Source organism: Anolis sagrei, chromosome 1, assembly GCF_037176765.1.
Source record: "Anolis sagrei isolate rAnoSag1 chromosome 1, rAnoSag1.mat, whole genome shotgun sequence".
In the NCBI taxonomy this organism is placed as follows: domain Eukaryota; kingdom Metazoa; phylum Chordata; class Lepidosauria; order Squamata; family Dactyloidae; genus Anolis; species Anolis sagrei.
In genome coordinates, this window is record NC_090021.1 from 236002876 (window position 1) to 236016643 (window position 13768).

General features: G+C 40.8%; 2 protein-coding genes across 6 annotated transcripts in view; one reads left to right on the forward strand and one right to left on the reverse strand.

Annotated features, from left to right (window-relative positions):
- Window positions 1-892: 892 nt before the first annotated feature.
- LOC132772205 (pepsin A-like) lies at window positions 893-9794 on the forward strand. The gene is made up of 9 exons (XM_060771069.2): window positions 893-948; window positions 1238-1394; window positions 2315-2432; window positions 3466-3584; window positions 5010-5209; window positions 6350-6466; window positions 6764-6908; window positions 8241-8339; window positions 9642-9794. Exons 1-9 carry the CDS (start codon window positions 893-895, stop codon window positions 9792-9794), a joined length of 1164 nt encoding a protein of 387 aa, XP_060627052.2.
- Window positions 9795-10019: 225 nt separating this feature from the next.
- VWCE (von Willebrand factor C and EGF domains) overlaps window positions 10020-13768 on the reverse strand; it is a 41335-nt gene continuing 37586 nt past the window's right edge. For 2 of the 5 annotated variants that reach the window (XM_067462378.1, XM_067462367.1), the window contains exon 20: window positions 10021-13299. In XM_067462378.1, the coding sequence (XP_067318479.1) occupies window positions 12590-13299 (710 nt within the window). In that variant the 3' untranslated portion in view covers window positions 10021-12589. Of the gene's footprint in view, window positions 13300-13768 lie in introns of all 5 variants that reach the window. The other 3 variants (XM_060771026.2, XM_067462383.1, XM_067462370.1) reach the window with 2 other exon arrangements.

Here is a 13768-nt window from a genome sequence, read left to right on the forward strand (position 1 = left end):
TTTATTCTTCAATAAACGGTTTGCTTAAAAGAACTTTGGTGTGGTTCTGGGTTCAAAGGTGTATCCCCAGCCTTGGTGTGCAACATAAACTGATAATCTGGGATCCGATCCTAGGATAGTGTAGAGGGGGGCCTGAGCCTCTTCTCTCTGCTGAGGCCCCATCTACACTGCCATATAAAATCCAGGTTATGTGCTTTGAACTGGATTATATGGCAGTGTAGACACAGGTTAGAACTACACTGCCATATAAACCAGATTATCAAAGCAGATAATCCACATGATCTGGTTTGAAATGAATTGTATGCGTCTACACTGCCATATAATCCAGTTCAAAGCAGATAATCTGGATTTTATATGGCAATGTAGAAGGGGCCTCATATAATCCAGTTCCAATATGATAATATGGATTATCTGATTTGATAATCTGGATTATGTGGCAGTGTGGATCCAGCCCTTGTCTTCACATGCAGGCTTTTTGTGTGTTTTGCCCACTGCAAAGAAAACTACATTTCTGCACAGTTCTGAAGCTGTATTAGCACTTTGTGAAGCCTCTTAAGAACACTGATTGGTTTTGAACACATGGCACTCATGACCTTGGTGTCTGCCTCTGTGTTCTAGGGTGTTGCAATGTCACCTGAGTCTGAGGGCCCTTTTGGGTCACGGTTCTTATGCAATTAGAAATGGATGAACTTGGAAAGTTCTCCAATATTTTTTGTTTGGGCTTTTAAAAACTTATTATCAGAAAGGTTTGCCTTTCTTATCAGAGTTGCATAAATGATAAGAAAAGGTCCAAGCTAGATGTATATAAGGAATAGCACCCAGCTCTGTTGCTCTACAGTTGGGACCCACATCTCGTTTATTTTCCTCAACGGCTGGGGATACGCAAGAAATCATGAAGTGGCTTTTGCTTCTAGGGCTGGTGGCTCTCTCCCAGTGCCTTGTGACCAAGTGAGTATTGGGCTTTCAGACTTCCTTTTTGAAAAGCAGGCTATTGCATTCCTGACTTATGGTGACATGAGGTTTTCTTGGCAAGATTGGTTCAGCCAGGAGTTCCCTTTGCTTTGCTCTGAAGCTGAGAGAATGTGACTTGCCCAAACTCACTGAATGGTTTACTTTCTAGGCAGAGCAAATATTTGATCCCTGATCTCCTGGAGTCTAGTCCAACTCCCAAACTTTCAACTCTCAACTTTCCTTTGTTACGTGCCCACTTTTTATCACTCTTTTTTTTTCTATGTAGAGTCCCCCTGAAGAAAACCAAATCCATAAGACAAAGCCTTAAAGAACATGGACTGCTGGAAAAATACCTGCAGACACATCATCTTAACTTGGGTACAAAGTACTTCCCCGGCCTTGCCAATGAAAATGCTGCTGAGCCCTTGGAAAACTACATGGATGTGAGTATTGGTTACTAGAAAAATATGCTTAAATAACAGCTAAAATTATCTTGGCTTTTTATTTTTGGTGGAGAAAATAAAACTGACTACTGCTCTGTACTTCAAATCACTGTTCACTTAATTTAAAATGAGCAGCTTGGTAGGTCCACCTAGGGGACCATCCCAACCTATATTCACATGCTAGTCCTACCATTAAACAGAGTGAAGCAGAGAGCCCAGTCAGCTGATTTTCAGTATGAAACGGCAGCAATCCACTAGTTATTATGTTTATGAGTATTGCATTTTAGTGCCAGGAAGGAAGGGGGTTGATTGTGGTGTTTCTGCATCAGCAGGTGCCAAAATAACTTGACTAGCTTCAGATAACTATCCTGACAATGAGTGGAAAGGGACATCATTAGATGTTGGCTTGAAGCACCAAAATGCCTTAGGCTGGTCTCCCCATTCCTTAAACAGCTGCAGTTTGTTCACAAGTACTCATTCAATGCAACCTTTCCATGAGGCACTCCTGCCTTGTTCCCAGCATTTATTACTCAGAGGCTCCACATACATCTCTACGGAACCATACTAATGGCAGCCTTAGGAACAGTACAATATGGGAGCACCAAGTGTTGTCTCTCTGCTGTTTCCCATCACATATGGACAAGGTCAGAAAAGCATGAACACAGGGATAACCTAATTTATTGAACTTTGCTCTTAAAGCAAGAAATCTGACATATAGACATAGAGACCTAGGTATGATAAGCACTCATAAAATTAGGGAAATTTAGTTTGCATTCTTTTTTTCTTTTTTCTTTTTTAGAAAACAGAGATTTTGTGTTGTTATTTCAAATTTCTGCAGAACATGTTTGATCACAGGTAACAGGTGTGATAGATAACAATGAGGCATACTCTTTATCATGCACCATTTCTGCCCTCGGTAGATCGAGTACATTGGCACCATCTCCATTGGTACTCCAGCCCAGCAGTTTGTAGTCCTTTTTGATACCGGCTCCTCTAACTTGTGGGTCCCTTCTGTGTACTGTTCAAGCTCAGCCTGCTGTAAGTAGCTTCCTTGAATTTTTGCTATCAGCGCTTAAGAAGGAACTAGTTCTTCTTGATTAGTATAGTGAACTGTCTTCTCATTGTGTATAAAGGTGGTCGTATTTAATATTAGGTATGAGGAGCAGCTTAAAGAGCTGGGCAGGTTTATCCTGAAGAAAAGAAGGCTGGGAGGAGACATGATAGCCATGTATAAATATGTGAGAGGAAGTCATAGGGAAGAGGGAGCAAGCTTGTTTTCTGCTGCCCTGGAGTCTAGGATGCAGAACAATGGCTTCAAACTAAAAGAAAGAGGATTCCATCTGAACAACAGGAAGAACTCCCTGGCTGTGAGAGCTGTTCAGCAGTGGAACTCTCTGCCCCAGAGTGTGGTGGAGGCTCCTTCTTTGGAGGCTTTTAAACATAGGCCAGATGGCCATCTGTGGGGGGGGGGGGGGGGTGTGTGCTTTGAATGCGATTTTCCTGCTTCTTGGCAGGGGGTTGGACTGGATGGCCCACGAGATCTCTTCCAACTCTATGATTCTATGAGTATGTGGCCACCTAGCATAACCCTAGGGAAGGGGCAGGATGGCCTTCTCTACTGTGAGGCTAAGTGAAGCTATTGCCTCACAAGGCAGATACTGAAAGTGCTCCGGTGTTGGAGGAGAGAGCCTGCCCTGTGATTCCTAACCTAGATTGTTGCCTTTAGATGTAGCAGAGGACGCTGTCCAATCTTCATTGTTGAATAAAGTTTCAACAGTTGACCAATGTTGTACATGAAATAGGAGAAGCATCGCCTTGGTTTTTTTTTTTTTTTTAAAGACCTTAGGCTTCAAAATATCTTGGAATGATTCTGGGTAGTAGCAAAGAGAATAAGTATAGAACTACATCACATATACACGATCCAGCTAGTTTTTGTAGGTGGGATCTGAAGTTAGAATTCTGCTAGGATGTTACTTTGGCAAAACTCCTAATTACACTGTTGTTGTATTATTGTAACTGTAACGGTGAGAGCTGCTCAACATGTCTCATGGCCTAACTGATTGCATTGCAGCAAACCACAACCGCTTCAACCCCCAGGACTCTTCCACCTATCAAGCCACCAGCCAGAGCGTCTCTGTCACATATGGCACTGGGAGCATGACTGGATTCCTGGCCTATGATACTGTCCAGGTAAACTGCAGGGGGTTACAGAATCACTAGCAGTCAATTTGGGAGCAAAAACTGCTAGCATGGTTCTAGGCAGATACACAAGAGTAACATCTACCTGGAGGCATGGAAGATACAGTGTCAGGCATGAATGAATTATATAAGACACATTTGAGTCCCTTTAAAACTTTACTTCTGGCAAAACCATTACAATCCATTCTAAGCCTTCTCAATGCCAAGCCGAAGTCAGCCATGCTTTCTCTTGTGTTAGATGCTGTATAGTCCTTTGCTTGTACAGTTATGGGCCATCAGTAAAATGTCCATCAGTGCCCACCCTGCATAACCTTTGTGTGGCATTCACCTTCTGGAGCCATAGTCTCCATGTCTGACTAACAATGTCCAACACATTCACATTGCACCCAGGAGATCAAATAACCAAATTTCCTTGAGACATAAAAATATGATTTCATTCTTATTTAGGACTAGCTGTGCCCTGCCGCACTTTGCTGTGGTCCAGTCTGTGTACATGTGTACATGTGTTTTGTGTGTATATGTGTGTGTGTGTGTATGTGGTTTTGCACATGCATTGTAATGTATTTTTTAAAATTTTTGGCTTTTTAAGTCTCTTCCGCTGTGTTTTTATGAGTGATGGTCACTTGTTGCACTGATAGGTGTATTGTGTCCGAATTTGGTGTCAATCCGTTCAGTGGTTTTTGAGTTCTGTTAATCCAACAAACGAACATTACATTTTTATTTATATAGATTTGAGAACACCACTGTTCAAACTGTGTCCCATGAAAGATTATAATCTTTCATTTATAATTTTATATTTATAATTTATAATAAAGGATTATAATCTGAGAATTATCAGATATTTCCCCAATTAAAAAATCAATAACTAAATCAACATATACGACTACATCTACCTTTTCTAATGTGTTATAGAAAAGGAGACTATACACATTTGTTTAAATTAGTTATGATTTGTTGATAGAGCTAACAACGATCAATAAGTAGTTTACTTTATGCTTTCTGATACCGGTTTGTTTCAGTAAATCATAGTTTAACTTACCCACAGTTCCAGATTCAGACACGATAAACTGTGGCCTATTGAAAAGAAGAAAATTGATGCTTCTTGCGTCCTTTTGTGATGTATGTCAGGAAAAGAAGAGGGAAGGGGACAAGACTGAGTGGTTGTGTGTATAGCATAGGCCTATGGCAGTGGTTCTCAACCTCTGGGTTCCCTGGTGTTTTGGCCTACAAATCCCAGAAATCCCAGACAGTTTACCAGCTGTTAGGATTTCTGGGAGGTGAAGGCCAAAAGATCTGGTGACCCACAGGTTGAGAACCACTGGCTTATGGTTTAACATTGCATACACAATATGCGAGTATTGTGTTAAGTCTTACAACAACCCTGTTCCTTATGTGTCCTTATGCCCTTCCACCTAGGTTGGAAGCATTGTGGTCACAAACCAGATCTTTGGTCTGAGCGAGACTGAGCCTGGCAGCTTCCTTTATTACTCTCCCTTCGATGGCATCCTGGGTCTGGCTTACCCCAGCATTGCCTCCTCTGGTGCCACCCCTGTCTTTGACAACATGATGAGTGAAGGTTTGGTGTCCCAGGATCTCTTCTCCGTCTACCTGAGCTCGTAAGTATGGCCTGCTGCTATACATCTTCTTGGAAAGAGATGTGGTCACAATTTACTGCTGATGGATACAGTTAGGAGTTTCTGGCAATTTTTTTTAAAGAAACTGAACAGTAAAAGAAATCATTTAGATGACACAGTGTGTATTTGGTATTTGGCCATTCCTTCCACCCAGGCATGTAGCCCAAAATTCTCATGGTAGTGCGTGAGAAGGCCTTACTGGTACATTATTTAAACTGTTAGGTTTATTCATATCATGATCTGATCACTATGCTCAATATATCCCATAAGCATGGAGGTATTGGGGTAACGATACAAAAGGTTTGCTAGGGCAGACCCTCTTTCACTCAGACTCAGCCCCACACCCCACCCCGAATCAAAATCCTGGCTACGGGCCTGCTTCCACCCCATTGTAAGGGTCAAACTACACACAACAGCATCTTTCAAATATTTGGATCTGACTTCATCTTTGAGTAACCTCAACAACAACTACATACATTTAGCCAGAAGGTGTTTTAGCCAGGTTTGGGTGAAATAGAGAGTTTGTCCAAGTAGTCCACTATTTTGCAGAGCATTCCTCAAAGAAAGAATGACTCTAGCTCTGTAGTTGGAATGACAGAAATGCATACTAGCAATATGAATGCAATGCTTTAGCATTGGCTGTGGGACCAAGCCTTTGGGACATTGAAATAATAGAAAACCCACTCCGCTGACCGGAGCCAGCATGGTGTTTTGAGATGGTTTTAATCAACTGATTTTAAAGTAGATGTAACTGATTTTAGTGTTTGTGTATATTTGTAGTTATTTTATGTTCCAGCATTGAATGTGTGCCGTACTCCGCCCTTAGTCCCATTCAGACTGAGAAGGGTGGAATAGAAATGTTTCAAAAAATTAAATAAATAAATTGTGGTAATCTCTTCACTACTTCTCAACATTGCAGGCAAACTATTCCATTATCTTTTTAATGCATTAAACACATGATTATATATTCACTTCTAAAGGATCCCCTCCCCTCGTGAAAATTCCTTCAGGGGCTGGAGACTGGACTTGGTAACATCAGAGAACATCTGCCAAAGAATTTAGGGCTGAATGGTCAAACAATCTGAAATGACAGTTGCAGTTTACTGTATTTTCTTTTCGCAGTGATGACCAGAGTGGCAGCTTTGTCATGTTTGGTGGCGTAGATACCTCCTACTATTCTGGAAGCCTCAACTGGGTGCCTCTTTCTTCAGAGTCCTATTGGCAGATCACTCTGGACAGGTAACCACCATCATTTGACTCTGGATGAACTCCCACCATCCTCATCATTTCCCTGGTTCATCAACATAATATCAAGAAGGAAAGAGTGAAGTATGTAATGGGGGGGGAGGGGGGGAGACTTCCACAAAAGAAGTAGCTGAAAGTAATGTGTAACAAGCTCCAAAAAGAAGCACTGTTATCCTCTAATATAAGTGGACTTCTTGGCACATTTCCCCTAAGTTTCACCAATGGCACATTGTGAGCAAAAAAGGTGGCAATTTCCTTTCTTTCACACTGATGTGACCCTTCTCTCTTCAGCATCACCATGAATGGCCAATCCATCGCTTGCTCTGGTGGCTGCCAAGCTATTGTTGACACCGGTACCTCTCTGTTGGCTGGTCCCCCTAATGGCATTGCTAACATTCAGTACTACATTGGTGCCAGTCAGTCCTCCAACGGTGAGGTAAGGAAAGGGATGATCAAGGCTTTGGGAGGTACCTGGGACTCATAGGCAGACAGCTGCACAAACTGAAAATAGTGGGGTTTAACCCAAACACTGGGTTTTTTCATGTGTTTATTTAAATTATTACTACTAACTCATTATGCATGCAAGGCAAGGTGATAAGGAAAGGTAATGAAAAATGCAAGTGTGCAGTGGTTCTTCATTTGTTGACTTCCTGTAATTTGTCTTTATTGTACGAAGAAATCTTTCTAATGTCTGTGAGGAATGACATAATAATTGTATATTTTTAATCTGGAGGTTTTCTGAATGGTGGTAAGGGCTTATACAGGAAAATGGGGGTTTGGAAAATAAATACACAATGCTTTTTTTTTTTTTGTTATTAGGGAAGCTCTCAACATCTTCCTCAGAGAACCTTGTTCTCCCTCCAGGAAATATGATTTCATTCAAATTACATTGAAGTTACACAAAGTTATTTCCACTAGCTAGCCATAATGAGCATGCAATTGCCACCCAAAAATGGCTTTCTCTAGCCTAATATTGCTGACAGTGCTTGCAAAGCCAAGTATAGCAGGTGACATTATATTTTGGACACCATCTCTTTTTTTGACTTGCATGGCCCCTTGCTGTGTGTGTGTGTGTTTCATCTCTTTGGAATGAAATATCTCCTTCTTAATATCTCCAGTAGGAAGCTTTCTATGAAAACAAAGAAACAACAGCTGGTGATCCCCACGCCAGTATCTCCTTTCCCATCCCAATGCTCAGAGATATCTTTCTTTTTTCAAAATATTGCTTCTCTCTTGGAAGCAAGGAAAAGACCCTCTTTGACTTTAGAGAATTTCATTACAAACTAGAACCAGAGCCTGGAAAAGTTATAATATTTGGATTTAAATTCCCAGAAACTGGAATTCTTTGAGTTTTGCCTATTTCCTTTAGGAATTAGCACTCTGACTTAGGGCAGGAGACTTTAATGAGCCCAGGGCCCAATGTTCTGTAATCGAACCTCTGTGGGTTGTAGACATTGCCAAAAATACCAGGAAAATGGTTAAGGCTGCAACCTATTAAAATGCGGAATCGTTGCTCCAGAAGTTTTCGAGGAGGAGCAAATGATGTGGAGGTTTTTTGATAGCAAAAGATGAGGTGGGATGTGGACCTCCAACACTGACACCACCACCGCAGGGTCCATTATCCTAAGTTATGTTTTCCCTTGACCTTTCCTTCTGGACTAATTTCTTATCCAGAATAGACAGCTAAATCTTTTCCTTTGCTCCTATGTTTGAATGTATAGTCTCATGTGACTAATATTTCTGTTCTGTCTCTTCTACTCTGCACCAGTATATGATCAGCTGCAACTCCATGAGCAGCCTGCCTGACATTATCTTCACCATCAATGGCATTGAATTCCCCCTGCCTGCCAGTGCCTACATTCGTCAGGTAAGAGTCCTGGTTCACCTGGGAGACTGGAAAGAATCCTTGGACTACAATTTGTGTACTGATTGGGGAGCCTGGGGTTTTAGTCCAAAAGAGTACCTTTAGCAAGCTTTGCACTATCTAACCTAGGATGACCTCAGAAATATGTGTGGGAGAAGTATCATGAATTCATGAAAGGGCCAAAATAAACAGTTGTAATCAAGCATTTTGGGCACATTATAGCTCTGATCTTTTCTTACATAAAAAATAATGTTGATAGTCTGCTTCAGCGCTTCATAGCAGACCAGGAATTCCGTAATATTTCAAGAAATTTTCATTGTCTTAAATATAAATATTTAAGAACAAGATTTGTTTCATGTCCAAGTTTAGATCCCAGTCAATATATAGTAGTAGTGGTAGTAGCAAGTGGAATATGGAGTGGTTTATTTTTCCATATGAATCTCATTTTCAATGAATATCTCATCACACTTCAGTTTAGTTTATCACCTTAGATTCAAACATGACCATTTTAACCGAGCAGTGCAATCGTATAAATTTATTGTACTTGCAGGGAGCCTATCTCCATGAAAAATGTCTCATCATGTCACACAGGCATAAATAAAACATGGTTAAATGCAAGGAAGGGCCTGATGGGGAGAAAATTGGTGCTTGGTGCACAAATGTTTGTACATCTTATTTATGGGACTGCTTTGATTTCACACAGAGTCCAAATCTGACTTACCTGTCTCATCCTACGTCTAAATTAGGAGTTGGAATGATGTAGTTCTCAAGATATTGTTGGACCAAGCTCTCAGCAGCTGTAACAAGCATAGCAAGAAACATTGGCAGTTGTAGATCTAGCATCATTTGGAGAAGCACATAATCTCTGCTCCTGATTTAGGTGCTGTGGACCCTTCTTCTTAAACTGTGGCCCCCAACCCCAAATGGGGTCCCCTTAGCTCAATATTGGGGTTACGAAAAATATGGCAACAGTAAAAGGTTTCTGAATGTTATCCATTTACACAAATCTATTAGCAACAAAATACTGCTGAAACCTGCAAAAAGGAAAATCAACTCCTTTAGCAAGCCTTGTAATTGCTGGTTTATTATCAGCAAATGTTCGATTTTTATAGTTCTTTTATATACCTATATACTTGGGATCATGAAAAAAATTCTCAGGTGGGAAGAGGTGATGAGAAGAAAAGGTTTAAGAAGCCCTGCTCTGGACAAATCTCTCATGTCAGTAAAGCTACTCACATTACATTCATAGTACACCGGATCCATCACTCATTGGGTGTTTTTTTTTTTCCCTTTTTCTCCTCCCAGGGCCAAAATGGCTATTGCACATCTGGCTTTGAAGGCATTGATATCCCTACTCAATCTGGTGAACTCTGGATCCTTGGAGATGTCTTCATCCGTCAGTACTACTGTGTCTTTGACAGAGCAAACAACCAGGTTGGCTTGGCCCCCGTGGCGTAAATGTGACACCATCCATTGGCAAAACAACTCCCTAACAAAGGGAAGCTTTAATTTCTTGGAACTAAATTTAGTCAGTATGCTTCTTTTCCCCAAGCTGTAACATTATTAACAGTAGAATAAACAAATATAAAAGCAATGAATCCTTCTTTTTTCATTTTTTCAGGCAAACATGTTTTCCTCAAACATTATTTACATTTTCTAATTCATAGTATGTTCTCATTTCTTCTCTGGATATCCTAATTATCTAGATCAGCATTTCTCAACCCAAGAATTGGGACCCCGTGGGAGTCGCGAGGGGGGTGTCAGAGGGGTCGCCAAAGACCACCAGAAACCACAGTATTTTCTGTTGATCATGAAGGTTCTGTGTGGGAAGTTTGGCCCAAATCTGTCGTTGGTGGGGTTCTGAATGCTCTTCGATTGTAGGGGAACTATAAATCCCAGCAACTACAACTCCTAAATGTCAAGGTCTATTTTCCCCAAACTCCATCAGTGTTCAATTTGGGCATATCAAGGATTCGTACCAAGTTTAGTCCAGATCCATCATTGTTTGAGTCCACAGTTCTCTCTGGATGTAGGTGAACTACAACTCCAAAACTCAAGGTCAATGCCCATCAGATCCTTCCAGTATTTTCTGTTGGTCATGGGAGTTCTGTGTGCCAAATTTGGTTCAATTCCATAGTTGGTAGAGCTTATAATGCTCTTTGATTGTAGGTGAACTAAAAACCTCAGCAACTACAAATGACAAAATCAATCCTCTCCAACCCCACCAGTATTCAAATTTGGGCATATCAGGTATTTGTGCCAAATTTGGTCCAGGGAATGAAAACACATCCTCCATATCTGATATTTACATTATGATTCATAACTGTAGCAACAAAAGTAGCAACAAAAATAATTTTATGGTTGGGGGTCACCACAACATGAGGAACTGTATTAAGGGGTCGCAGCATTAGGAAGGTTGAGAACCACTGATCTATATGTTAGAAGGTTTAAACAGGGTGAATATTTTCCGTGAGACAGTTACAAACTGGAATAATTGAAATAAATGGTTTTTAAAAGTATATATAACTTTGACGAAATAATATTTTAATCTCAACTCTGTCATATTTTAAGAGATTCCAACAAGCTATCTCCTGTCAGAGGAGATTGTTCTGCCACTTTCTAAGAAATTTTGCTCCATGAACATCTGATAATTGTTTTATTTCTACTGGAAAAACTGCACATCTTCTCAAAAATGCGCCACATTGAATGCCCTACGTTTGTATTTGGAATGTGCAAAGAGGCAGCCCTTCATCTCACTCTGTACAATACATTTTCTTTTGCATTTAAATTCCTCATTTTGAACACTGAGCATTTAAGATCTTCAATTCTAAAAAATAGCATTTTAGCAGAAATTCAGGTTACATTTATTGAACTAAGCTTTAGCTTGTACAGACAATAATCATATTCTCCCCACAAATGGAAACGTTAACTGCAATGTAATGTCAAGCTTTTATATAAAATACGGAAAACAAAATATACCAAAAATCATAGTTTGAGAACTGATTTTGACATCTTGCAGCATAGCATGGCAACTCAATTAAGAATACATGTTCCTCAATTGCTCATGTAAATGAAGGAACGCATGTTTGAAAAAGACATTTCAAATCAAACACCAGAGGAAAATGTCGTAACACAGTCAGATGAGTATCATCAAGTGATGTCAATATGGCTCCTAATTCTGGGGATATTGTGAATTCTGACTAGGGAATGTATTCAACAGGTCTGGGAATAAAAATCGGAGAATGCCATTATTGCCTTGATACTAAGTACAGCACTTAAAGACAGCTTCAGTACACTACAGGCATATCTATATAACTCATTTTGACATTCCCTCTTCCTTAGGGAGCACCATGAAATGCAACTCTGTAAAAAGAGAAGTAGAACTCTTTGACAGAGGATACTTAGCATAAACTTTAAAATACAGTCCTGAGGATGCTCTGTGGAAGTCGCAACTGACATAGTACCAAGTCTTGACAGGCTGGTACAGTATACATATGCTCTCTGAGGTAGGGTGGTTATGTTATCTGCTTTATAGCAGTTTGAGAAATTAACCAGTGATCATTCAGGAGGTGTGTGACATTGCACCCATTCCAGTCTCTTAACAACATGGGGTCTTTTGCAAACATAGAAAGATTCAGCTGCTGGACCACTACATGCCAAACCCATACTGGCTTTTATGCAAGCCTGTTGGATGCTGCTTGTTTATAATTCAGGGTCAAAATCTGCTTGTGGTGTATCTTACACTGCCTTGAATCTTGAGCTGTCACATCTTGAAATGTCAAATATAAGTCAGCAAGCACTAGCAAGATATCTATGCTAGGCATGCTAGGAGATGTAACTGTGGGCAGCAGACATCATTTTTCTTGGTACCAAGAAGGACAGTACTATATCATTAAAAAAAAAAAGATTACTACTGTGATCGATAGTCTTTTGACCTATCACACCTGCTGGAATCTTCATGCCAATATTGGAAAAAAGAGACACTATCCTATCATGTTTGAAGGCCAAGTAGATATGACTGAGGTAAGCACACTAAGTCTCAAACCCTCAGTACTAGCTGGGGTTGAACTAATGCCCTCACTAATAAGACCTGCTCCTCAAGAAGGCAGACAGTGGCTAGGGTCAGGAAGAACTAGTGGCAGGGCCCGCTCAGACCACTAGTGGCAACCTTATTTGTACAGGTTCTCCATCACCTATGAGGTTGAAGTGGTTATGCTCCTTTGTATCAAAACAAGCCTGGCTTTCCTTCCAACTTAAGGATCAGTAATATTGAGGTTATTTTCACCCCAAGGAGATGATGTAGAGATGTTCTCCTCAGTTTTCTGTTTGGCTGTGGATGAACCTGTTATTTGGGATGCATTCCCAGAAAGTTCCTGAGAAGAGGCTAGGCTGGGGGCCACTGGTTGAAGAGGAACGAGTTTCAGCTGGAAGTGACTGGGGGTGGTTGAGGGCTGGAAGAGGACAGCCATAGAATTCCTGAGCTTTGAGGAAGCATGAACAGCAGGGGAAGGCAAAGCTGTTTCAGTGGTCTTTGCACCAAGAGAAAGGAGATTAGGGTGAGTTGCAGGGAAGTCACTTGGCCCAATGGAAGGAGAACCATTGCTTTTCAGCCTATTCAGAATGTGTACAGTGGACCTTGATTTTGTCTGGGTCATTGGAGAATAGCCTAGCCAAGAAGAAAGGGGCTTGACACTTGGTGGTCTGTTGAGATGCAGCCTCCCAGGATCTTCTTGTCTTGTTGGCTGGAACTCAACATTCCCATGTGCAGTTGGGCTTGCAGGTGGCACCTCTAAAGCACTTGCAAGATGAACCTCTGGACTGAGTGAGGCAGGTGAAGGGCTGGAGTAGCAGTGGCTACAATTTCTGTCCATTGAGTGTCCCAGGAATGATTGCAAGGCTGCCTCTGGCTCTTGGTCTTCCAGGTGAGAGTCATTTAGGGTACTCTCCAGTGAGGGCACATCATCTGTTGTGAAATAACCAAAACTGGACTAAGGACTGTTCAAGTGATACCTCTGTTTATGGCCTATTTACAGTCAACAAAGGTGTATGTAAACATCCTCACAGGCACACACACTACCATCTTTGGATGAATCATTCAATGAGATGAAAAGATGCATACATGGCTTTTCTTGCCTCTAGAGAGCTAGGGTCATGTACCTGATCATGTTCATCATTCATTCAGTCATTCATTTACCCTACTTTTCTCCCAGAACTAGGACCCAAAGAGTCTTTAATACCATATAGTTGAAATGCATACGCCATAAAATTATTTCATTTGCCACACTAGACTTAACAGACGCAAGGCTGAGAAAGGGGGTATACAAATACAGTAGGCTGAGAAAGGCAGTATACAAATACAGCAAATAAATAAATAAATAAATAAATAAATAAATATTTACTATGAATAAGAGCTTTTTTAATTTCACGGGGAG

Bases quoted from the DNA above. Each gene is read 5' to 3' on its own strand.
- LOC132772205 (XM_060771069.2), top strand. From the start codon at position 893: ATGAAGTGGCTTTTGCTTCTAGGGCTGGTGGCTCTCTCCCAGTGCCTT. The intron at 1,395-2,314 runs GTGAGTATTGGT...TGCCCTCGGTAG, and splicing joins CCTTGGAAAACTACATGGAT to ATCGAGTACATTGGCACCAT. The intron at 3,585-5,009 runs GTAAACTGCAGG...CCTTCCACCTAG, and splicing joins TGGCCTATGATACTGTCCAG to GTTGGAAGCATTGTGGTCAC.